The following is a 26,382-nucleotide window of genomic DNA, read 5'->3' as shown; positions in this document are numbered from 1 at the left end:
CTATCGACTCGCCTTTTTTTTAATACATATTTTTTTATGGGTACTTAACAATGTCAATGCCTTTTTTGCAATGAATTAGGGTAGTTTTCGTGGTTTGTGTTTCAAACTCTTTTTTTTAATACGTGTAACAAAGATGTCTCAGAATTTTGTTCTTGCTAGAGAATATAGGAGAAATTCTTTGAAAAGAAAGCGAACACAAGGTCACAATCGAAATGCAAGAGGTGGGTATTGATTTTAATTGTGATATTTTTATTATTTTGGTTCAATTTTCAATGATTTTATATCCATTGGAGTCTTTGTAATTTTGTTCCTTTTCTAATGTTTTAGAGGTGCTCCATTCCTCGATGCCTGTTGTTTCTTTGAATGATTATTCCGGTAATTTTTATTGCTCTATCTATATTTTTGCGGTTAATCCTTATGTTTGTAATAATTTACATGTTTATTTTATATGTTTCCAATGTTTTGTGCTCATTTTTGTCTTTTAGAAAATTTAGTTGACGTGTCCCAGAATGTTTACCAGAGTTCAACTTTTATTTTGTCAGGTACAATAATATGTTTAAGTATTCTATTCCTCTCCAATTTTGTTTTTGTTAAATTATATTTTAAGGTCTTTTGGTTTATATGTAATAACGCATTCGTTTGTTGATTTACTATTGTTTTCTTGCAGTTTTATACCTAAAAGGTTTGATTTAACTAATAGTAACTCATACAATTCCAAATTAAATATATTAGGAGATTTCTGTACTTTATATTTTTTTTAATTTAATATCTCACTTAGTACCGTATGAATAAATTCATTTAGTATCATATCATTAATTGCATATTAAAAAAATTAATTACTCTATTGGTCCTCTAAATTCTTGAAATTTTCTGTTAGGTGCATATAATATCTTTTTTGTTTCAATCATATCCCTTAGACAAAATTCATTTTTTTATTAGGCTATTATTGGTATTGATTTGGTCAATTGTATCAGGATGTATTTACAAAAAAAAAAAAAAAACAATACGTTCATGAATTCAATTAAAAGAAAAACAAAGCCTTTGAAGCTAATTAAGGAAAAAAAATGGTGTAATGACTCAATTAAAATAAGAAAAAAAAACGGAGTTCCTTAAAAAATTTGGAAAATGCTATGCATCAATAGAGTCATTAAAGTATAAAAAAATACAACATGATTCTAATTGTGATTTTGATTATATAATTTGAACTTACATAATTAGTATGAGTAATTAAAATAATGAAACAAAGTCTATTCTAACATTAAAAAAGAAAACAAACTCTTCTTGAATATGCTTTATGTTTTATCTACATTTTGTTTTTCAATAAATCAATGTTACTTCAGGTTGGTTTTTGTAGTTTATTACATTTTTAACGTTCAATTTTTATGCTGATTATTAAATAATCAATTCATTTCTTATTTCATCATGAATTTTTTTTTTATATTTGGTTGTTAAATATATATTTACATAAATTTCTATTAATTTAAATTAAAATGGATGATATAGGCCAATCAGAAATATATGATCCTTCGATAAATTCATTAAGTCAAGTTGCTTCTGTTATTGATCATCCGCTGTTCTGGCAAAGTGAGATACAAGGTACGCTCTCTTTCTTAAATCATCTATTATTTAATAATACTCAAATTAAAATCTTATTTAGTTAGTTTTAAAAGATTCCATTCTGCTTCTGTGATGAGATATTATTCAGGCAGTGTAAAATAGAAATAGTGTTTTCCTATATATTCTTCTTACAAAATTTAAACGAGTCAATTATTTATTATATATTATATCAATAAGCTAATGGTTTATTCATTTTATGTTCAATCTCTTTCATGGCATCTAACTCAGATAAAAAAAAATTTAACAGAAGTGCATGTTTTTTTCTTGTTTATTTTTACCAGGTTGTCTTGATGTTGGTGATCCTAACTATGAATGCTCAATCTGTGGGGCGTGTTTTTGGTTATCAGAACGTGTTGAAAGAGATTCTACAATTAGTCGACCTGTTTTTACTGTTTGTTGTTAAAAAGGGAAAATTCAATTACCTTATCTTCAAAAGCCCCCAGATCTGTTATATAATTTGATTAATGGACATGATAGGAAGAGTCTGTATTTCCAAAAAATATTCGATCCTATAACAGTATGTTTGCCTTCACGTCTCTTGGTGGTAAAGTATTGGATTCAGTGAATGATGGGAGTGGTCCACCGCAGTTTATAATAACTGGTCAAAATTATCATCGGATTGGAAGTTTGCTCCCAGATCCTGGTCAGAAGCCTAAATTTGCGCAATTATATATATACGACACTCAACATGAGATAATGCATAGGCGGGAAATCTTTCGGTATGTGTGTTTGAAGTTTTGTTGTTAATTTTTTTTATTTTATCTCCTTAATGTTTTAGTGTTATTTGCATTGAAAAACATGTTTATATCTGTCACTGGATAGTTATATTGTGTTTTATTCCCGTTATAATGTGTTATTAATCATTTCTGGTTGATAATGATTTATCAAAACATATTGAAATTGTATCCTGTGTGGTTTTAAATATATTTTGTGGTTAATGTATATTTGTTTTAGGCAAACATCTGAGATGGATGAAGAATTGATAATTGAGTTATTGCAAATGATTGATACTCATAATGTCATAGCACAGTCATTTCGAAGAGTCAGAGAATTTTATCAGTGTCATCCATCCGAGATATTCTCTTTGAAGTTGTATTCGCATAGGAAGGTTGATCGAAGAAATTACAATTCTCCCTCTTGTGATGAAGTTGCTGCTCTGATTGTTGGAGATTTTGATTCGTCGGATCATGGTCGTGACATTATTGTTCAATCTACTACTGGTCAGTTGCAACGTATCTATGAAACTCATGCTCTGTATTGGCCTTTACAGTATCCGTTGTTGTTTCCATATGGCGAGGATGGTTACCAATTGAATATTCCATATCGAGGTCAACAGGAGGGATATGTCCCTGGAAGAAGAACAAGGGTTTCTCTCAGGGAATTCATATGTTTTCGTTTGCAAATTAAGGAGCAAGAAGATGGAATTATTCATAAGTGTAGGCGATTATTTCAACAATTTGTTGTTGATTGTTTCACGATGATTGAGTCCCAGAGGTTGTATGAGATTAGGATGAAGCAAAGTACAATTAGAGGAGAAGTGCTTCAAGGAATAGAAGAGGCTATGCGTCGTGGTGACGATGAAGCTTCTTCAATTGGGACACGAGTCATCTTGCCTTCTTCGTTCACTGGTGGTAGACGTTATATGTTTAATCGTTGTCAGGATGCGATGGAAATCTGTAAACATTTTGGCTATCCAGATTTATTTCTTACTATTACGTGTAATCCAAATTGGCCTGAATTTCAGCGGTTCACGGAGCGAGAGCGAATTCCCATCGCTGATCGTCCTGATATTTCTTGCCGGGTTTTTCATGCTAAGTTGAAATGCCTGCTAAGCGATCTCAAGGAAGGTGTATTTTTTGGTCCACTTAATGCAGGTATGTTCCTTTCTTGCTTAGCATTTCAATTTCTGTCTGTTGTTTTTGTAGATGTAGTTGTCTGGCTTCTTTATGTTGTTTTTTGTATTTTTTAGGCATGTATACTATTGAGTTCCAAAAAAGAGGTCTACTGCATGCACACATGTTACTATGGCTTAACGGGGAAAGCAACTTACAAAGTGTTGAAATTGTTGATGAATTCATCTGTGCTGAACTACCCAATCCACAGAAATTTCCATCTCTTTATAATGTTGTCACCAAGTACATGATCCATGGTCCTTGCGGTCTTCTTAGACCGAGTTCTCCTTGCATGAAAGATGGTAAGTGCTCAAAGTTTTATCCGAAAAGATTTGTTGATCAAACGAGCTTTGATGAAGATGGCTATCCGATTTATAGACGTCGTAATATGGGTGTGACAGTGAAGATCAATGACGTTGATATTGACAACAGATTTGTTGTGCCTTATAATCCACTACTGTTAATGAAATATCAAGCTCACATAAATCTTGAGTTCTGTAACAAGTCAAACGTCATCAAGTATCTTTTTAAGTATATCAATAAGGGTCCGGATCGGGTCATTGCAACTGTTGGAGAAACACATTATGTTGGGGAATCTTCTCAGGTAGTTGATGAGATCAAGCAGTATTACGACTGTCGTTATTTATCACCGTCTGAATCCATGTGGAGAATTTTAGCTTATGATATTCATCATAGATGGCCGTCAGTACAGAGGTTGACTTTTCACTTGCCGAACCAGTAGCATGTTGTATTCGATGATGCTGATATCACCACTCATGTTTATTTGCGCAACAAAGATTTGCTGACGATGTTTACGGGTTGGATGATGGCGAACAGGCGGTTCCCAGATGGGCGGTCTTTAACATATGTTGAATATCCAGGAAAATTTGTCTATTGTTCGAACAGTAGGGAGTGGAAGCCGAGACAAAGGGGATTCTCAATTGGAAGATTGAGTTTTGCTCATCCGTCATCTGGTGAACTTTTCTATATGCGGATGCTTTTGAATGTGCAGAGAGGTTGTACCAGTTTTCGAAGTATACGAACTGTGAATGGTGTTACTTATGATACATTTCAGGAGGCATGTTCTGCCATGGGATTCTTGATAGATGATAAGGAGTATGTTTCTGCTATTAAGGAAGTTGCCAAGGTAGCGTCCACTGCACAGCTAAGGAGGTTTTTTGTGATATTGTTGTTATCTGGTTCCATGGGAAGGCCTCTGTCAGTTTGGGAACAAACTTGGGCCTATTTGTCTGATGATATTCTTTATCGCAGAAGGCATGAGCTGCAATATCCTGGTAAGAATTTTGTTTATGGTGATTTTATTATATGACAAGCAGACACACACGAACTTAGACAGTGCAGAAATTATATTATCGTGCTAATATTTATTAATTATTGTTAAATGTAGATTTAACGATGAGTTAGGACAAGTTGCAAACATTTTGTTTGTTAGAAATTGAGAAACTATTGTAGAGTAATGGAAAATCATTGAGAAATTATGCCGGTATACCAGTTCCTAATAACTTTCTAGTGTCTCAATTTAGCAACTTGATGTTGCTGCGTGAGTTGCAGTATGACACTGTTTCTTTGACTCGTGAGCATGATGCAAACGTCTTAAAGTTAAATGAAGAACAGAGGGTGGTCTATGATAAAATTATTGATTGCGTTTTGAATAAGAGGCACGGATTCTTTTTTGTTTATGGCTTTGGTGGCACTGGAAAAACTTTTTTATACAGGGTTTTGTCGGCTTGATTGCGATCTGAGAAAAGGATTGTTATAAACGTTGCTTCTAGTGGTATTGCTTCTCTGTTGTTACCTGGTGGTAAGACGGCTCACTCTATGTTCAATATTCCTATTGAGCTGACTGAAGAAACTGTTTGTCGGATTAAGAAGGATAGTGCAAAAGCTGAGGTAGTCCGATTGGCCGATTTGATTATTTGGGATGAGGCACCGATGACTAACAAGTTGGCTTTTGAAGCACTCGATAGGACGTTACGTGATATAATGGTTTTGGTCTCTGATAGGAATAAAGATTTACCTTTTGGTGGGAAGGTGGTTGTTCTCGGTGGTGATTTCAGGCAAGTCTTGCCAGTTATTCCGAAAAGTTCTCGTGCTGAGATTGTGATGGCTTCGATAAATTCTTCTGTCCTCTGGAAATATTGTGAAGTTTGTTGTCTGACAAAAAATATGAGGTTAACAATGGGATTGGAACAGTCAACTTCTCAGGAGTTAAAGTCATTTTCAGATTGGATACTTCAAATTGGTGAAGGTCGCTGTGGAACAGTGGTCAATGATAAACTTTTTGTTGAGATTCCTTATGATTTAATAATTCCTGTCTTGGAAAATCCAGTGGAAGATATTGTAAATACAATTTATCCGGATTTGGTTCAGAATTTTCGTGATCCAAGTTTTTTCCAGGATAGGGCAATTTTGGCTCCGACTGTTGACAATGTTGAAGAGATAAATAATTATATTGTTGACTTGTTGCCCGGGGAGGAAAAAAATTATCTCAGTACTGATTCGATATGTGGTAGTGATGTCTATTCTGATGTTGATGTTGATTGGATAAATGTTGAATTCTTGAATCAGATTAGGTGTTCTGGTCTACCTAATCATTCATTGAAATTGAAAATAGGTGTGCCTATTATTTTGTTGAGGAATATTGATCCAGCTGGGGGTTTGTGTAATGGTACCCGACTTGTTGTGTGAGATTTAGGGAGAAATGTGATCGGTGCGGATATTGTTTCTGGTAGCAATGTTGGGGATAAAGTTTTTATCAGTAGAATGAATATGATTCCCAGTGATACAACTATACCGTTTAAATTCCAACGCCGTCAGTTCCCGGTTTCTCTGTCGTTTGCGATGACAATAAACAAAAGCCAGGGTCAGACATTATCAACAGTCGGTTTGTTCTTGCGTCGTCTTGTGTTTTGTCACGGTCAACTTTATGTAGCTGTTTCCCGAGTTAGGAATAGAAATGGTCTTAAGATTTTAGTTTGTGGTGATGCATTGGTTGATCCTGTCAGTACTGAAAATGTTGTATTTACGGAAGTTTTTGATAAGATATAATGTAGTTTCTTTGTATACATTCCAATCTTATCTGTGTAATTTATAGTTTTATTTTGGTGTATGTTTTCTTTATAGATGGACAGTTTCTCTAGGGTATGTGTAAAATCGTCTCAACCATTTTGTATACACTAGGTGCACCATTTTTTATGGACTGTTATATTCTATTAAATGAAAATCAAAGTATGTTATGAAAGAAGAGTATTCATACGATTTATCAATAAATGGTATATTACTATATATTAGCATGCGCGTGGTTTCATCTCTGTTGTGGAGAGCTATCTGCGTTTTAGGCCCGCACACATCCAAGCTGGATGTTCTTATTTAAACTACTTAATTATGCACTAAGATATTATGTATCTGTTACAGTTTATCAATATTCTTCTGATATTATTTTCTCTAAAAAAATGGAAAGAAATTATATTGTTAATTTATTAATAAAAATAAAATATTTCCATCTTATTAATCAAAATTAATTATTTATGTTCTTATAGCAAGAAAGGTTATATGATACCAATGTAAGTTTCATTTTAATGTTATAAACAAAAAAATTATTTTAATCGTAATTACACTCGGTCTATACAATTTTATTTTATTTTGTTATTTCTAAGAAATATATTTAGGTAACTTTTTTAAAACGTATGTATCAATTATTCTTGGTGGCTTCTGCTCTCTATTTTTTTATTATTTTGGTTTTAATATTTAGTAAAAATTCTAATTTGATGTCTAATATTTTAAATATTTTGTTTTGGTTCAAAATAATTTTATACGATTTTAGATATTGTTATAGTATTCTTATTTAAACTACTTAATTATGCACTAAGATATTATGCATCTGTTACAGTTTATCAATATTCTTCTGATATTATTTTTTGTAAAAAAATGGAAAGAATGATATTGTTAATTTATTAATAAAAATAAAATATTTCCATCTTATTAATCAAAATTAATTATTTATGTTCTTATAGCAAGAAAGGTTATATGATACCAATGTAAGTTTCATTTTAATGTTATAAACAAAAAAATTATTTTAATCGTAATTACACTCGGTCTATACAATTTTATTTTATTTTGTTATTTCTAAGAAATATATTTAGGTAACTTTTTTAAAATGTATGTATCAATTATTGTTGGTGGCTTCTGCTCTCTATTTTTTTATTATTTTGGTTTTAATATTTAGTAAAAATTCTAATTTAATGTCTAATATTTTAAATATTTTGTTTTGGTTTAAAATAATTTTATATGATTTTAGATATTGTTATAGTATTCTTATTTAAACTATTTAATTATGCATTAAGATATTATGTATCTGTTACAGTTTATCAATATTCTTCTTTTATATTAACCTTTGATCTCTCTGTAATATAATCGAATGCTCTATACAAATATGGCATATTTTATAAGTACATAATTGTTGTTCTCATTTAAGATATACCCTCCTGTTTAATGAATAGAATTGATGGTTCATATTTTATTTTGATTTTTTTTTTTAAAAAAAGGTCAGTTTTTTTTTTTATCAAGAAAAAGTCAGTTTTTAAATACAGTTATTTTAGCGACTATTAAAAAGTTAATTGAATATGGCCCAGTTTGGATAACGAACTTCTTTTTTTTTTATAAAATAACTTAAATGATAAATGATTCTATTAAGAGTAACTTATAAATAGGTTATTTTGTGTTCGGATTTTTAACTCTAAAAGTGCTTATTTTATATAAATCTGATGGAAATTAAATGTATTATGTGAGAAGTGATTATTTTTTAATTTTGTTTATAAACTTTTAAATTGCTTCTTAAAAAGTTGCAATTTGGTCTTTAAAATTTTATCAGACATTAATATTACTACTTTACATAAGTTAAAAGTTAAAAAAAGTTACTTCTAATGTTTTGTAAACGGGCCCTATATCTTTATTAAAATATGAAATTTTATTAAAAAAACTTAATTATTTACTTTTTTAAATTTGATATTATTTTTTCCAAATAAAATATATTATAACTACTTTATATATTATTCTTATGAATTTATCCAAATTTCAATTTATTTTGTTTTATTTTTTTTACTTAAAATGTATCTATTTTAATAGATGAACCAAAATTTTATTTTTTTCAAAATTCAATTTAAAGTATTTTTTTAATACATTGATTTTTCATAAAATAAAAAACTGAAATATATAAAATTATTGATTTTATTTTTTTTTCTACGACTCAAAAAAACACTTGGTTGCATTTATTTGTTTTTATTAGTATAATCATCTCAATTAAACGCTAAAGTTAATTAAGGTGAGGTCATTCTAATTTCTTTTCATCAAGTTCATCAATTTGGGGTTATTAGGGATCCTAAAAGACGTTTCTGTCTCACGCGGTTTGCTCTATCCCTAACCAAATCTCCATCCGTCGGATGATCGCCGCACCGCCATCCTCGACTGAGATTTCGGCTTCCCTCCTCGGTTCTGGTCACATGCAGACAAGCTATGGCTATCTCTGCGATTCGATTCGGTTCCACCATGAGGGTGTTCTTCTCTTCGTTGTTTCTGTTCCTTTCTCCCCAGGGTTGTTCTGTCTCTCTCTGTCGAGGATGCCTCAGTCTCCATGTCGACTTCTCGGTTTTGGATAGCAGATGTTGTCACCGCGGTTCAAGAGGTATATGTGGGCTATGGTTCCATTCGCCCCTGTTCAATCTGTTTCTCGATTCCTTCTCCAGTTTGAATTTCTTTATTGTGTTAATTGTTGCTGTTTTCTGGATCTATCATTTAATTTTTAGTTGTTTGGTTTCTGGTTTAATCATGCTGATTGTTAATTGTTTTTCTAAATCAATGGTTCTCTCCTATGTTTGTGCTGTTGGTGTTTCTGTGAAATAATTTACTTCTTGGGGGGGGGGTTTGCTCATTATAAATTATATAATTTCCTTTTTACTGTTGGACTGAAGCTAACTGTAGTGTTTGGTATAGTTGACTGATGAAATTCTCTTTTTGCTTTACTATGAATTGTCAAATCAAGTATATGTGGTAGGTATTTGGTAATTTGCAACAGACCTCTTCCCATATTGTTTTTGCTCTTTTCCCATGAGTATTTGGTAACTTGTGATATCTTCCTAAATGATGTGTGTGACCATATCAATCTATATATTCCTATTAGTCTATCTCTGTCCTATATGTGAAGCTTACATTGTAATATTGAGTGTTTGTTAAATTTGGGAGTTTATAACCCCAACTCCTTTGTTTATCTCCTCATCTTAGTTCTGAGTTCTTTTGTTTATATTTTCTACTTTTGGTGTTCTTATCTTTCATATTTTGGGAATGAATGACCATGTTGATCTGGTGGACAAAATCACTCCGTGGAGAGAATCATGGAAAGTGCATGTTAAAGTTGTCAAGTTGTGGTACCACAAGAATCCTGCTTTGGATTCTTCTCAAAATCTGTTGCATATGGTCTTAATGAATGAGAAGGTGAGTTTTATTTTATGTTAGCATTTCTTTAGGTTGTTGCAGTTTTTATTTTTTTTTTATAATATCCAGAAGGGAAGGTTGGAAACTGATATGTTTTTGTTGTTTTATTTTTTTAATCAAGTGTTGTTATGCTGTTTGGATACCTAAATAAGTTAATAAATTCAAATGAAGCATTTTTTTTCAACTGCAGTTACACAAGATCTAGGCCACCATTAGAGATTAGCTAATATCAAAATTTGCCTTGTCTCTAAATGAAGGAATTGTGTACTTGATGACCCATTTTACAGTTGTACCCAACACTGGTTTGAACAGGGTGACAAAACATCGGTTCAGACTTTTGTTCCAATACAACACATCTGTTGTTTCTGTGGTATCTCCAAGGATACCTCATTCGGGTCTGTGTTTTGCATCATTAGATGAAATTGATCAAATGACAAAGGACCACAATTTCCTGATTGGTTTGTACAAGTTTCTTGCTCTTCCCTTTTACTATCATGGTATTGTGTTTTAAAATGTGTGGTTTCTGATTCAAATTTGTATATGTTTCAATCTTATTATTAGACTTTGTTGGGATTATTACTGGTGTTCGAAAAGAAAGAGATGTGGCATCATATGGGAAGCTGGTGAAAGCAGTGGTGCTAGAAGTCTTTGCTGATGGGTAATATCTCTCTCACTGTCTCCTATATCAGTAGTTATCTTCTATTAATTCTGGTTTTTTTTTCTTCCAGTTTTTATGTTTATAAGAATAAATATATAGTTAGATCCTTTTGATCTTTTGAAACTTATCTGTTCAGCAAAAGGGTACAATGCAATGTGTTTGGAAATGCTTGTGATTTGTTAGAATATGATAAGTTACAAAAATATGGAAGATCTCCCCTGGTTGTCCTCGAGTCTTTTAAAATCAAAGCCATTGAAGGTTAGTTTCACGCATATTCAGCTTATTTTTACTCTAATATTTAGCTGTCTGTTTTCTTACCTTCTAATATGGATATGGTTTGGGGCTAATAAAATAGGATTCTTGCATGCAGGTGGGGTAATCCTACAGAATGTGATAGATGTCTCTAGGTTATTCATTAATCCTGACATTCCTGAGGCCGTTGAGTTCCTAAGCAAGTTAGTTGTGATCAAAATATTGAAAACCTAGAAGCTGCCATGGTTATTTTGTTGGTGTTCATGTATTTGTTTTGTGTTATGAAGATTAGTTATTGTATCTTGTGTGTAGATTTAGTGTAGCCAGTTATGGATTCTCAAGCCTTGTGACCAATGACCTTGGATACTTAGTTTCTAAAGTTGATGGTGATTATTTCAATTCCAAAGAGATCAGTAATATTCAAGATCTTCATTCAGATAATGGGGTACTACTTTAGATTGGCAAACTCTTTATTTAATACTTAATCTTGAATTTCTTAAACATCAGTCTTGGGTTTTGTAAGCTGTTTTGTTAATCATTATTGTATAGTATATCATTGTTTTTAAAATTTTACAGGATTCTCATTACTTTGTTATTAGGACAATTAAGGAAGTCATGGATGAACCAGATTGGTGGTACTACACATGTGTGTGTGGTCAAGCTGTTGTTGAGCATGAGGATCTCTACCTTTGTGATGCTTGTGGTTCATGTGTTGAGAATGTTATGGTCAAGTGAGTTCATATGTAACCTTATTTTGGAATAGATTAATTAATAATCTTATGGATTTTTTCTTACTTCTTTGTTATGCGCCACTCTATGTGTTGTTAAGCAGATTTTTTGGTTTTACTTATGATTCTTGGTTGTTAATTGTGTTAGATATGGGATTCGGGTAAAGATTCAGGATGCTAGCTGTACTGTTTTGTTTGTTTTGCTTGATAATGCGGCAACAAAACTATTTGGAAGAACCTGTTCTGAAGCATTTCTTAGCATAGAAGATGAATTTCCAGTTGATCCTAGTGTGCTTGCAGTATGAACTCTTTCATACTGAACCTCATTTAATCTTTATTATTTAAATTTTGTGTTCAAGTTTATTGATTCCTTTATATTAAACTCCTAAGGTTTGTCGGTCATACTCTCCACAAATGTTTGATCATGTTGTTGGAGAGGAGAAAGTTTTCAAGGTTGAAATTGATTCTGCAGTTGATCCAGATTACTCCAGTTGCTTTAAAATTGTGAATGTCTTTAGTCATAATCAAGAACCAGTTGCAGTTGATGATTATATCAATGTATGATTCCTCACCTTATCTTACAACATGTTGATGCAATTGTTTTTTTTTTTGGAACCAATGGATTCGATGCTTATTTTAACTAACTTATCCCAGGCAATGCTTCATGGTCCCATTTTTCCACCAATCTATGATAGCTACTTGCAGTATGCAACTGGCGAAGATTACAAGACTCAAGTAGTTTGTGATAATGCTATTCAATCAGAAACTATTGAAGATATTATCACTGATCTTATTTCACCGAACCGCTGTTATTCTGATTCTGAGAACGTATTTTTTTTCCCTCATTTGCAATAAAATCTCTTAAATCATTTTTTTTGTTAGTCTTGTTATATCATAACTTGAAAAATTAGTAAATAATAGTTTTGTAAATTATTTGAAATTTTAAATTCTGTAATCCTTTTTTCTTTGTTGTAGGGTGGTTTTGTTTTTATTCTGGGAACTATATCATCTGTGTTGAAGAATCATAAGTGGTGGTTCTCAACTTGTTTATGTGGTTCTCTTGTGTCAACTAATAAAAATATTTTATCATGTGATCTATGTCAGCTTCAATGCATTGATGCTGTCCGAAGGTGTTTTGTTCTTTCATTTAATTCTGTTTTTGTAACTATTTATTATTTCAATGTTAACTGAAATTTTTGTTGTTTTCTCATGATTTGGAAGGTTCTGCTTGAAGGTTGTAGTGTCTCATTCAAATGGGAACAATATTTTTGTTCTTAAAGACCGTGAAGTCGTCCAAATAATAAAGACAAGATGCTCGAGTTTTTTGGATAATCACCCAAAGTTGAGTCAGGTTGTCATCCAATTGTGGTTTTAATTAGTATATGGATATACATATAGTAACTTTGTTTCTTTTGCAATTCCTAGAGAAAACATAAATTATTTTTGACGTATTTGTTAAGTATTTTGTGTTTTTTTTTTCTTTATTTTTTGGTTTTTAGGGATCTTATTGCAAAGTTGTTCCATTGAAACTCATTTCAAGTCTTTTGCACAAAAAAGTTGTGTTCATGGTTGATGCTAGGCCTGTGGGTTATGAGATGAATCGTTCTGTGTATATTGTTCAACAAATCTGGGATGATGCCTCTGTTATTAATGTTTTTAAGGCTGCTGCTGAGATGAATGACCATAAGGTTTGTTTTATATTTTTTATAATTTGTTCAATTATTAGTGTTTAAAAATATCAATAGCTAAGTGAATTTAAATTTTGTTCAGATTCATGTTCTGGTTGATTCTATACCTGAAGTTGAGGATGTTTTCAGCCAATGTGGAAGTGATCATGAGGCCGTGGAGGATTTGCATGCTTTTTAGTTTAATGTGTTGACATACTACTTTAAATTGTTGTTTGATTTCTGGTACTTAGTGTCTGTTGAATTCTAATATGGATATAATTGTGATAGTTATGTATTTAATGAAAGTACTTTTTAATTACAAGAAAAGAAAATCTTCGTTTATTTGAGCTATTTCAAATGAATTGGCTCAATAATTAATTAATTATTACTCTGTTTATAAATATAAGAATAAATTATAATCGCCCAAAAAGATATAGATGCTGGTTAATAAATTGCTTTACATTTACATTTTTTAATGTATTTAAGCTAAAGTTAAATTTAATTGTTATTAACAAATATATATTTTGTCTTCATTTAAAAATTTATAACATTTCAAATTGAAATATAAATATGAAAGCTGGTTAACTCCAAATACCGAACTGATTTTGTACAAGAACTCTGGTGTTCATGAAAGGATTTTTTTTTTGACCATGCAGTCAAAAGACAAAATATATTGTAGTTACAAGTCTATTATTTTTTTTTAAATTATTCTCAACATGCCGTGATGATAGGGTGTTTTTATATCAACCGTTTCGTCAATCACTAAAGCTATGATACAAAATAATATGTATTTTAAATATTCTTTTATATAACATAAAAATTTCTATCATTATAGTTACATTTAATTAATACTATAATTTTGTTTTAGGAAAAACAAAATTTGTTTATATTTTCATATTATACACCTAATATATATTTAATATTGATCGATTTTTTATTAAGATTCTAATATATCTTTTTTCATAATTTAGTACATAGATTTTTTACTTTTCTTTCGTATATTATTTATTTTATTTTTAAAGTTCAGTCATTTATTTTGTTGTACATATATGTTAATTTTAATATTTTAATAGTATTTTATTTTTGTTTTAGACTTCAACCTAATGTATAAACTTTATAAAAGAATTTAAAATTAAAATATATTTATATTTAAAGAATTATTTGTATTTTTTTTCCTGTCAATTTATTAAAAAAATAATTAAACTTTAAATTTATTGGTGTACTCTTTTCATGTTCATCTAAAATATCGTATATAATGTTTATTGAATTGGTGTGTAAATTTATTTTTCAATGGTATTTGAATGGAAAAAAAAATATAATCTTATTTTAATAGAAGATTCATAATATATTTTGAAAACAGAATAATAAATTTTAAAATTTTTTTATGATAATATATAAATCTAATTAACATACATATATATACAATTTTAGTTAGTTTATTTAGTGAGGTGAACGTCATATCATTATCATATGGTAGTGGTGTCAGTGGCGTGGTCGTCATGGTAGGGTGTTTTTGCATCAGCCGTCTCACCAATCACTAAAGCTATAACACAAAATAATATATATTTTAAATATTGTTTTATATAACATAAAAACTTTTAGCATTGTATTTACATTTAATTAATACTATAATTTTGTTTAGGACAAAAGAAAATTTATTTAAATTTTCATATTATACACCTTATATATATTTAAAATTGATTTTTTATTAAGATTCTAATATCTCTTTTTTTCATAATTTAGTACATAAATTTTCAACTTTTCTTTCATATATTGTTTATTTTATTTTTAAAGACCAGAAATTTATTTTGTTCTACAGCTATGTTAATTTTAATATTTTTATAGTATTTTATTTTTTGTTTTACACTTAGAAGCTAATATCTGAAATTTATAAAAGAATTTAAAACATAAAAAAAATGGTCCATCTAATGGAATGGAACATCAACAGTCATCTTCCTCATAAGTTTCTCCTTCGTTACTGAGTCCTCGGCCCTACGTTTCTCTTTGCTGCTTCTGCTGGCTGTTGGCACTCTCCCATTCCTGCATCTTTCTTCTCTGTGGTTGGTGTGACCCCGATTCGTCTCTCACCATCCTCAACCAGTTTTCTTTATCCTCATATGGTTCGTGTTTATGGATCGTTTCTTGGATTATCCGATCTCTCTCTCTGTCAGAAAACTGTGCATCAATGTTACCTACTTCTGTCGACATTTTCGGTCTCAAAGATCCCGTCGGAACAGTATTCCTATCATCATCGTGTTTTCTTTGATTTGTTTCCTTTTGTTAAAAATATCATTCTAATTTACTAATTTTTATACTGTAATCTCTTAGTAGACGAAGATGTATGAGAAATCAATCCAGAATGGAGCTGGTTCTGGATCTGTTGCAACCGGGTTCCACTGAAAATCGAGAGTGCGTTTGAAGATTTGGAAGAAAGCTAAGTTACATAATTTTTCGTCTGAGCTATTTGTGTAGAAACTATGTTCAATTGTGATGAGTTTTTTTGATTCTTCTTACCAGCTGTTTTGGGTCAATTGTTTTCTTTGTGAGTGCTTTGAGGTAGTGATTGAGAGAACGGATTCAAGTGGGAAGCATGCAAGGGAGTATACTGTTTATATAGGGGGTGTTGGTTCAGTATACTTGTTTTCATTTGTAGGGTTTTTTGCGTGTTTGGTCCCAGGAAAATGATGTGCTTGAAATCTATGCTCATAAGAATCAAACTAGGATGTCAACATTTCTTCAATTGAAATATCTCCAAGCGCTGTTGTTGTTGGGAACTCTACTATATTTAAAATATAACCATTTGAAAAAGGGATATTGTTTTCTATGTTCATTTCTGTTTCAGGTTTAAAACGAAATTATTGACCACAAAACAAGTGATTTGTTTATTTTCAATTAGTCTGGGTTGGTTTGACATTTATCTTTTTTTTTTTTGTGTAATTTGTACTTTCTTTTTCAGCTCTCTTGGAGTTTCAGCTGAACTCTTGGGTATCATTGATAAAATTTTGTAGCTTTTATTTTATTTTTATTTGGGTGAATCTTCCTCATGTGTTCTATCTCACTACTCATATTGGTGGGGAACAGTATATCTACATAGTCAAAGATATCATGAATCAATAGGTATGGTTGGTTTATAGATAATAGATAGATAGGTAGATGTATGTAGATTCATAGATAGGTTGATATTACATAGCTATATATAGAGGTATGAGTATATGTTATTTAATTAGGTATGGGCACATTGAAAGTCATATGTCAATCAATCAATCAATCTATGCAAGGACTTCAACATAAACGTGTTCTACAAGCTTTGCATTACAGGGTTGCCCGTTTCTCTACTATAAGTAGTGATGAGGTGATGGAGTATTGTGCTGATCTCTCAGAAGCTATCATTTGTTCCTTACTTGGTTCTCTTCTTTTGCATTCCCTTTCATTGAGATAAGACTCAGATCCAATGCACTTTTTTCTTGCCAAGCTTTTGCTTTCTGTTTTTATTATCTACATTCTTTCATCTCTGCTATTTTTATAAGATGAGTCTTGCTATTGATGCTATTAGAAAAATCTCTCCATGGAAGGAAAGTTGGACTATTGAGGCTAAGATCTTGACCATTTGGGAAGATGCTACCATTGTTAATCAAAATGTGCAGAAACTCTTACACATGGTCTTGATGGATAAGCAGGTGAATATGTGTGTTTGTGTGTCTCTGTGTGTGTATGCCTGCCTATGTTCTATCAAGACTGATTTTTTTAGTTAACTAAAATCTGTTTTTTAAAATTCTATATGTGATAATTTTTAGCATGTAATGTCTCATGGTATAATATTATAAAGGCTAAGGTGTTTTTTTTTCCTTGTTTTTTTTTAAGCACCACAAAATTCAAGCAACTATTGAGGATGATTTGATTTCAACTTTTATTGATCGGTTAAAAGAAGGAGAAGTATTCATTATTTCCGACTTCAAAGTGATACCCAATCTTGGATTGGTCAGGGTTACAAGACATCGTTTTCGCATCCTTTTCAAGTGTAGTACCTCTGTTGTTGCTGCTTCAAGTACAGTCATACCCAACCCTGGTTTAAGTGTAACTTCTATGGACCAGATTCTTCAGAAGTGCATTGATTATGAGTACTTAATAGGTAAATTTTAATTTTTTAAATATAAACCATTATAAAGGTGTGTTAAATTGAAATTAATAGAAAATCAAGCAAATGTCTCATGGTATTCTATCTGAGGGTTTAATTTTGTCTTCTATAATTTGAGTAAACAGATTTTATTGGGGTGCTTTGTGGATTGAAAAAGAGAAGGGATGTTGAGTGTAATGGAAAGATATTGAAAGTTCTGACCCTTGAAGTTTTTGCTGATGGGTATGCATTGTGTTTCTGTTTCTCATCCTTTTTTTTTAAATAACCTTGTGTTTGTTTTTCTTCTTTTTTTTTTACTGCTCTTGAATTAGTCTATTCTTGTCCATCCTTTCTTATAATGATTACCCAGGAAGAAAATCTCCTGCAATTTTGTTGGTGATTCTCCTGCTCTTTTAGAGATGAATACTTTGAAAAGGTACAAGAGACCACCTGTTGTAATTCTGCAATCTTTCAAGATCAAAGTCAATGGAGGTGAAGAGTTGTCCATGTTGCACATGTTTCAGTTTTGATTTGTTTAAATATTTTTTTTATACCAATGAATACTTTCTTTAAGAATTAATTTCTTCTTATTGTCTTTTGTGATTTGTAGATAAAGTCAGTCTCCAAAATGTGATCAATATTTCCCGAGTTTTGATCAACCCTGATATGCAGGAAACTGTGAATTTTCTGAATCAGTTAGTTTTATTCAGTTCTCTTTAAGTTTTGCCTCTCTAAACTTGAAATTTGTGCCTCCCTCTCTATCACTCACTCTCTCTCTATCTCTTTCTGTTTTTCTCTTTCTCTTTGTAACTCTCTATAACTTTGTTCTTGAAATTCTTTAATCCTAATATTAATTTTTTTTTATGCGTTTTAAATAGATATGGTATTGGGAGCCACCATTTCAGTAGACTCTGTAGTAATGAGGTTGGGGATTTGGTATGTGTAAGGGATGATGAATCTTTTGATTGGAAGCTAATACGCACTATTGATAATCTTAAGGCCAACAATGAGGTGCGCACTATTAGTTTTTTAACATGTTTTAGTCGTATGTAAGACATACTCATGTTAATTGATTTCTGAAAATTGTAGACATCCCTTGCTGATTCAATTCATAATTTTATTTTTCTAATAGGATGGACAATACTTTGTGGTTGGAAAAATTAAGGAGATTGTTGAAGATCCGGAGTGGTGGTTTTTTTCTTGTGTTTGCGGTCATCCTATTGTAGGTGATGACAATGTGTTCTATTGTCAGCTGTGCAGCAGAGAGATTCAGCATTTTATGATAAGGTAAATCTAGGTTATGATTTACAAATTTACTTTCATGTGTTCTGATTCAATGATATAAGTTGCCTTCATGTATCAGCCTCTTCTAGGACTGAAAAATAGGTGAATCTGATATTTACCTTCTTTATTATAGTTACAGGATTAAGATACTTGTTGAAGACGGTACTTCTTGTGGAATGTTTGTCTTGTTAGACAGCCCAGCCACTAAGCTATTAGGGAGAACGTGTTCTGATGTTTTTTTGTTGTTAGAAGATGAAATCGATGTATGGTTTATTCACTTATAATCTATTGCTGTATACTCTATGGATAAGTATCTCTTATACTTTATTTTTGTCCAATAATTAGTGATCACTTTTCAATATCTATGACAGAAAATTGAGCACCGATACTGTCCATAGTTTTTTCATAAACTGCTTGGCAAAGAAATTATTTTCAAAGTTCAAGCAAAGAGGATTAGTGCTCATGGTTATTGTGGTACCTTTAAAGTCATCAATGTCATTAGTGATGCACGATTTTTCAACAAACTTCAGGCTGATCAGTGCATCAAGGTTATTGCTCTTTCTTTATGTTAGATATGGATATGGATGAATTGGAGGAATCTTTTTTATGTATAGTTTGTCGATCCCCATTTTCTAATTATTTGGCTGTTGTTTAAATTGGTTTCCTTTACATGCCAACATGGTTTTGCCTCATACTTTATAAAATTGGTTGCGTTTAATGATTAATGTTTTCTTTCCAAATTTTAAGGATGTTAGTTCTGATTCGGCCTTTAGCCCAATATTTGAAGATTTTTCTCGGTATGGACAGCTTAGATGTTATGAGAACCAAGTCATATCTGGTGTTCGAATAGAGCTGCATAGCATTAAAGAGATTCTTGTTGACATTCTTTGTGCTAAGATGTATTCTTCTGCATCAAGAAATGTTAGTATTTTTTTCCAACCATCTGAACTGTGTTTCAACATGTGTGGTATGATAAGAAATGTATCATAAAATACCAATTATTGTTTTTTCATAGATAGCCAACTCACTCCTGCTGCTCCGGATAATCCCTGGCCATTCATGCTCTGTTTATCGCTCTCCCTGTCTCCCAAATTCTCATTTCCATAATGCATATTTCTCGGTCCCGAATGCCGTAACTTCAACGTCGTTTTTGTCAACCTCCATCCAGAAATCCTAACCCACCTAGCTAAGCCGATAGATGCTGGTGATGCTGAGAGACTGAGATCTCTGTTGCAGGCTTCACATGCTCACGAAGAGCGTTATCCCGGCGGCTTGCTTCAAGGCAACTGAGGAATCGCATCCCACTTCCTCGGCAACGGCGGTTGCAGCTACAAAGGTCCAATCATCATCTTTTCAAGCATCTTCTTTGTCGATTGGTAATGGCTCCCTATCCCTCGAATTCAAACTGTGTCTTCTTCCATCTTTTTATTCAATATTATGCCTATCACCTAATTCTTGATCTCTCTCTTTGATATAACTGCCTGTGCGATTAGGGTTCATGGAAAAGGATCATGGAAACAATTTTTTTTTTGTTCTGATTTGTCAGATTCATTTAAAGATTGGTTGTAGTTCTCAAGAGGAAATCAGCCTAGGGTTCATGTCACTCTGCGTCTCTCTTATCTTGGGAAACAACAAGTTAGGTGGGAATTTTTCCGGCCGTCCTGTCTTTTCTGTGTCCCCTTCCATCATGTGGTGTAGGTATGTAGTGTTATGACTTGTTTCAGATTCTTTAATATTTCTTTACTTTGATACTCAAGTTTCCTTTCAATTAACAGGATTTGTTTTTGCCCCTGTTTGGGTGTTCTTTTCTGATTCTGTTTCGGATACTTTTTGAACTTGGCTTTAACTAAAGTTTTATATGATGTTGACTAGAAACATAAATTGAGTTTACTACTACACATGTGTGGAGTGTAAGTGTTGATATTTCCTTATCTTATTTGTTAGCAGTTTTAATGTGTTCTTTGTGCCCTTTTTTTGTCTTGAGAGTCAAAATTACATTTGTGTCTTATTTTGTACCTAAGTGTACACCACTTGAGTTTTATTTGGAAGCTATTTAAAATACTTTTTTTATCTTTTATCCTGTCTTTTTCAATTGTCACGGAGCTGTTAGCTTGGAAGAAGGAGCTGTTTGATGAAGTTATGTGATATTTTTTCTTGCATATTTTTACTTAAATTATATTTGTGTGTTGTTTTGTGTGGTTTTGAAAGTTTTTTTTTTCCCCTGATATGGGAAAGTTCATAACTGTATTAAAATCAATTAGATTATTATTTTACGCAAAGCTTTTTGGACAATTTTTTCACTCACCGTGTTTTCCAAATCCTAGGGATTCAACTCTGATCTCCACAATATGGTTTCTATATTATTTTCAGTGGTTGCAACCTCTTCATTTTTGTTATCTTCAATTTAACGCCAAGGAAACTAATCTAATTTCATTGGTGGTTCGTTGCAGCTCATATTATCAAAGTCAGAAATTGGAAAGGCCAGTTGAACATTCCCTATCCAGGTAAGTAAGGTGGGTTGTTGTTTTGTTGTAGATTATTCGTGGTTGTTTTCTAAGCTGTGTGTGTATTAGACTAAAGTGTATTTTGTATTTGTGCTTCCTTTTAATTGCATTATTGTGACTTGTGTGCTTTGAAAGAAGCAAATATGAACTCAAGTGTGCACCCTTAATTAATGTTTTCAAATATTGGTTTTTTCTTTTTCTTTTTTTTTTCAATCCATTTGCTGTTTCTAATGTATGCCTACCTAAGATATTTACCAACTCTAAATGGCATGAGTACAATGATTTTTTTGGAGTACTTGATGACTGCCTTCCCTATAGGAAAATCACATGGAGGTGCACTGTACCAGGTATGGTTTCATGTGGTTCTTATCTGTTGATTTCTTGAAAGTTTCAGTTGTTCTTGCTGTTTTTTTGTTTGTTAAGGTTTAGCCCCTCTCATTATTTGTGTCTATGGTGTTGAATGGAGATGGATATGGACTCATATTTTGTTTTGCCTACATTTTCATATCCAATTTCAATTCAAAAAGGTCAGCCTCTTTGATACAAGTAGGACTAATTGTGATGCATTTGTGTGCTTCATTTAATTATAACCAAAGTAGAACCCTTAAATCCTATATATCAACTGATGAATCCATTTTTAATCTTTTACTTTCTATATATCCAAGAAATTCATTTAGTTTTTATACTGTTTTCTGTATTCAGGATCATGTTCTTTCGTTTTATGTTTGATTTCAAATTTTCTGAAGCACTCTCATAATTATATTGAGAGTACACCCATTGAATACAATATTCAAATTTCATTAATCTATTTGTATTTTTTTATTTTCTGTATATTCAACAAATCTATCAAGTTTAGATAAAGTGGTTTGGTGATTACATATGGGCTATGTGAATCATGATGAGGGAATGGGTTTTCTACCTAATCTGTTCTATTTGTTGTTTTGTGATTGACAAGAATTGATGTGTATCTTGCTGTTTGTTCCTTTATATAGTTTGATTTGATTGTAGATGAATTCATTCCCAATTTCATTCTCTCCTATTCAACTTTTGCATACCAATTTCCATTTTAATTCAGTAATCTATTTGGATTTTTTGGGTGTTTTCTATGATTTGCTTGATTTTGTTTCAAATAAATGCTAATTTACTAATTTTTATACTGTAATCTGTTAGTAGATGAAGATGTATAAGAGATCAATTGAGAATGGAGTTGAAAAGAAAATTATCTTTTTTTTCACTTTCAGAATGACCCAAACAAAATTCCAGCACTATCACACCACAAGAGAGGATGTAACTGTAAGAAATCATTCTGCCAAAAAAAATACTGTAAATGCTTTCAGGTATTCATCCATCCTTACTAGGTATCATGAATGCTTCCGTTTTAGTTATAATTTTATATTCTAATGGTAGTATGTTTTGTTTTTCAAAGGCTGGTGTTGAATGTTCCATAAACTGTAGATGTGACACGTGTAAGAACACGTTTGGTAGAAATGATGGTTAGTTGTCCCTTCTTTTGCAAATTAAATACATGTCAGAATTTAACTGTTTTATTGTTTCAGGTTCTAATTCCGTAGGAATAGAAACCCAACCAAAAGTAGAAATAGAGTCCTGTGGTAAAGAGTTTGTAGAAAATGCATCACGGAAAATTGAAATTGTAGCTTTTATTTTACTTTTATTTGGGTCAATCTTGATAAATTTGTTACTTAAAGGGGTATTTTCATTTACACTGGCTTTTGATTGTGGTCTACAGATTTTATTTGAATCATTAAGAAGTAAGTGTTGATTTTTTCAACCTAAAATTATGGTCAATATTAGTTGGTTCTAATTATCTTTGAGGTTATTAAAATTTGATAAAAAACTGTTAATCTTATTCCATTTAAGATTATATCAAAGCAATATCTAATTAAAAAAGAGAGGTTGAGAATAAAAAAGTTCAGTTTTCTATTAGTTGAAATCAAGATTATTAATTAAGTATTATTAAAAAGAATTTTAATACCAAAATTAATAACAATAATAATTTTTTTTTTACACATATATCGTATATTCTTACGGAGCAGTTTGCTATTAGTTCAAGGTTAAGGCATGATTAACTTTTTTAGTAAAGTTTTACATCAATAGAAGAATATATGTTCAAAAGTGAAGAAAAAACTGATTGTTGGTGATTTTAGTCATAATTTTTAAGTAAAATATTTTTTATTCTAATCTATAAATTTCATTTGAATCATTAAAAAGTGCATATTAGTTTTTCATACTATAATTATGATAAATATTGGTTGGTTGTAATTTTCTTTGAGTTAATTGAAATTTTATAAAAATGTCTTATTGTTATTCTACTACAACATTATATAAAAAAAAATTCTAATTAAAAAAAGATTAGAAGTTGTTCATTTTTTTATTACTTGAACTGGAGATCATTATCATTAATTAAGTCGAATTAAAAACACTTTTAGTGCCAAATTTGTTAAGAATATTCAGCTTTTAGTTTTAACGTCTATCATATTTAACAAGTAGCAAATCATTTTTAAAAAAATATATATATTCGTAATTATTTCTTTATCTACTTTTCATAATTTGTATCTTAATCATTTTTGTGTCATGTCGAATCTTTATTAATAATTTTGCTTTGTCCAGATTTTTTTTATATGTTTTGTGATTTTTCGTCATTTTTTATGCGAATTAACATTAGAAAAAAGAATTGAAAAAAATCTGAACATTACTTAAACTTTAGGATACATCAAATTTGTTAATATAAAAAATTCAGAAATAAATAAAGAAATTAATTCCTGATTTTCATTTTTTTCAACATTTAACCATTCTTTTTACTTGTGATAAATACTAAAAAAAAATAAGTGCTTCTTAAGAATTCGAATACTAAAAGTTTTTATGATCATTAGTAATTATTTCTTCATAATGATCCACTATAATCTCTTTCTTTTTTAGAAAAAAATTAAATATCTTTTATTTTTGTGTTCTTTTAATTTTTTCTCAGGTATAAGAAGAACAACAGTGTTATCAGCAGCAAAGAGTAAAAATCCAAAGGCCACAACCCAGTCTTTCCACCTATCCCTCAACGAAAAAAAAAAAAAAAAGGGAAGCAAACGCGACAACAACATACTTACTGCACCTCCTTCGTCTTTCTTTCTTTGCTTTCACCTCCCTCAACCCGCAAACTCTACCACCGGACTTTTGCATGTTCAAAACCTCATATCCGGCTACAAGTTACCAACCTGTCCTCATCTGCGGTGGCTCACAGTGCTTCCAGTCGATGCGACACACCAGTGTTGCTTGGTGAATCGGCGCATAATTCATTATCTTCATGTTTTGACAGATCGAGGCACTAAACTTCAGCCAAGTAACAACGGGGGTGCTATTAAGGTAAATCCTTTATAAACTGAAAACCAAGCATCAATTTCATCTTTTGCCCTAATGGTTGTACTGGTAACTAAGTTTTCAGTTTTGTATTTTTTCTTTTCGTTTTCTTCTCAGTTTTGCTAGGTTTCTTTGCCTGCAAACTTGTTTTTTTTTTGGGACATGCATGTATTATTCAGTGAATGTTTATATGAAAATTTAAAGAAAAAGAAAGAAACAGTTGATTTTCAACACATGACTTGTCTGATACTTCGTTCAGTGCAACATCTAATTCTTATCAAATTGTTTTTGTTCAATCTTTCCGTTGGCATCATTTTCATTTTAGATTGGATTTTTTTTTTGGTTCTGTACAAGGATTAGTTATTTTGGAAACTACCCCAACTATTAATCCCAATTTCGTATTCTCAGATATGGGTTTATTCTTTTAGGTTTTGTAAGCTCTTTCTCAGTTAAAAAATATAATCATTGTATAGATTATTTTATCCATTATTTTCAAATATAAAAATGATTTTTTGAATTCAGTTTTGTCATATCTATGATCCTTGAATATCAATTCTAGTCTTTTATAGTTGAATATTGATATAATTTTTTTATTTTTTATTTTTTCGTATCATTTGTAATCCATATTCTAATTAACAAACTCATAATCCATGATTGTTTGCTTAAATTATTATTAATAGTCGTGGTTAGCTTTTTGACACTTCTCAACATTATAATTAGGATTAGTAGAAATTTAGTTTACTAGAATAAATAACGATATTTTTGTTGATCTGTTCCTTGTTTTCTTTATCAATGGTTGCTGTTTGTTCTTTATGTTTCTGGATTCAATTTTATCACTTATTTTTATTCAATTTGTTCAAATCTTATATTAGCATTTACTTTATCATAATACTCTTTTTGGCAGAAATAAACAAGTTCTTTTCTCCGTTCTTGGATCTTTATACGAAGTGTCTCTATCTCATAAGGCTGAATTCTGATGGATGCTAATAGAGAAGATCCAAATAGGTATGGTGCTGAGGATTATAGAAAATGTTTTGTTTGCTGCATTTTCAATTTGATTGAAGTCTCATCTACTTTTTAACTCAATATATTTCACATTAATTTTATAAAATGTTAACGTCAATTAAATATCGATGTTATGCCATGTATATATATTTTTTAAATTCTTTCTTTCATGCTTTTCATGTAGTTATTTAATTTTATTGGCTTGTCATCTATATGTAGTTCAGATTAATTTTATAAAATGTTAACGTCAATTAAATATCGATGTTATGCCATGTATATATTTTTTTTAAATTCTTTCTTTGATGCTTTTCATGTAGTTATTTAATTTTATTGGGTTCTCATCTATATGTAGTTCAGATTTCAAGAGTTGTTGTAATATGTAAAATATGTTGTGTAGTAGTTTTCAAGTGTGGTCTCTTGGATATTTTTCTCTAATGTTCTTTTAATTTGTTACTTTTTTTTCTTTTTTCTGGTATACTTAGTCAGTTGTTTTCTTGGTTAAAAGTCTCAGTCTTAAATTCTAATCGTGCCTTTATATGCTAATAGGAGATTTTTAGCAACCCAGGTATATTGGCCCAGCGGAAAAGAACTGGTTTTCAGATTTCATGATTTCAGTCAGCAGGTAACGAAATATAATGGCCAATGTGCAGTAGTATCAATCTGAATTAATTAGATTACTGATTTGGCTTAATGTTCTTTAATTTGTTATTTTCTACTATTTTCTGCATGTGTGAGACTGATTGCTTTGCCCTTTTGTCGCTTTTCTATGGATATTTTTTTTAAATTCA

General features: G+C 30.9%; 4 protein-coding genes and 2 long non-coding RNA genes across 7 annotated transcripts; all 6 read left to right on the top strand.

Annotated features, from left to right (window-relative positions):
• Positions 1-1,490: 1,490 nt before the first annotated feature.
• Positions 1,491-4,251, top strand: LOC112786526 (uncharacterized). The gene is made up of 5 exons (XM_025829897.1): positions 1,491-1,596; positions 1,899-2,008; positions 2,095-2,336; positions 2,572-3,491; positions 3,587-4,251. Exons 1-5 carry the CDS (start codon positions 1,491-1,493, stop codon positions 4,249-4,251), a joined length of 2,043 nt encoding a protein of 680 aa, XP_025685682.1.
• An 84-nt stretch (positions 4,252-4,335) lies between these two features.
• On the top strand, positions 4,336-6,218 carry LOC112786525 (uncharacterized). The gene is made up of 3 exons (XM_025829896.1): positions 4,336-4,804; positions 5,041-5,188; positions 5,303-6,218. The coding sequence occupies exons 1-3, from the start codon at positions 4,336-4,338 to the stop codon at positions 6,216-6,218; spliced, it is 1,533 nt and encodes a 510-aa protein (XP_025685681.1).
• A 2,689-nt stretch (positions 6,219-8,907) lies between these two features.
• On the top strand, positions 8,908-11,366 carry LOC112786912 (uncharacterized). The gene is made up of 3 exons (XR_011878907.1): positions 8,908-10,474; positions 10,578-10,932; positions 11,045-11,366. It is a non-coding gene; the product is annotated as an uncharacterized lncRNA (long non-coding RNA).
• Positions 11,367-12,022: 656 nt separating this feature from the next.
• On the top strand, positions 12,023-13,637 carry LOC140182784 (uncharacterized). The gene is made up of 3 exons (XR_011878906.1): positions 12,023-13,005; positions 13,154-13,342; positions 13,425-13,637. It is a non-coding gene; the product is annotated as an uncharacterized lncRNA (long non-coding RNA).
• Positions 13,638-16,848: 3,211 nt separating this feature from the next.
• Positions 16,849-19,826, top strand: LOC114926150 (replication protein A 70 kDa DNA-binding subunit B-like). The gene is made up of 10 exons (XM_029296658.1): positions 16,849-16,998; positions 17,183-17,450; positions 17,582-17,678; positions 17,806-17,927; positions 18,046-18,130; positions 18,314-18,446; positions 18,568-18,722; positions 18,853-18,982; positions 19,467-19,644; positions 19,735-19,826. Exons 1-10 carry the CDS (start codon positions 16,849-16,851, stop codon positions 19,824-19,826), a joined length of 1,410 nt encoding a protein of 469 aa, XP_029152491.1.
• LOC112782381 (uncharacterized) lies at positions 19,631-24,320 on the top strand. Of its 2 annotated transcripts, XM_072230182.1 has the most exons (5): positions 19,631-20,095; positions 20,213-20,417; positions 21,170-21,223; positions 22,465-22,560; positions 24,210-24,320. In XM_072230182.1, exons 1-5 carry the CDS (start codon positions 19,963-19,965, stop codon positions 24,247-24,249), a joined length of 528 nt encoding a protein of 175 aa, XP_072086283.1. In that variant the 5' UTR covers positions 19,631-19,962; the 3' UTR covers positions 24,250-24,320. The 2 variants fall into 2 exon arrangements, with proteins under 2 accessions (XP_072086283.1, XP_029151944.1); XM_029296111.2 differs by lacking the exons at positions 22,465-22,560; positions 24,210-24,320 and adding an exon at positions 21,542-21,740.
• Positions 24,321-26,382: the final 2,062 nt, after the last annotated feature.

The sequence above is a fragment of the Arachis hypogaea genome, chromosome 20 (genome assembly GCF_003086295.3).
Source record: "Arachis hypogaea cultivar Tifrunner chromosome 20, arahy.Tifrunner.gnm2.J5K5, whole genome shotgun sequence".
In the NCBI taxonomy this organism is placed as follows: domain Eukaryota; kingdom Viridiplantae; phylum Streptophyta; class Magnoliopsida; order Fabales; family Fabaceae; genus Arachis; species Arachis hypogaea.
Note: the sequence above shows the minus strand (reverse complement) of the source record. Positions and strands in the feature narration are given on the sequence as shown.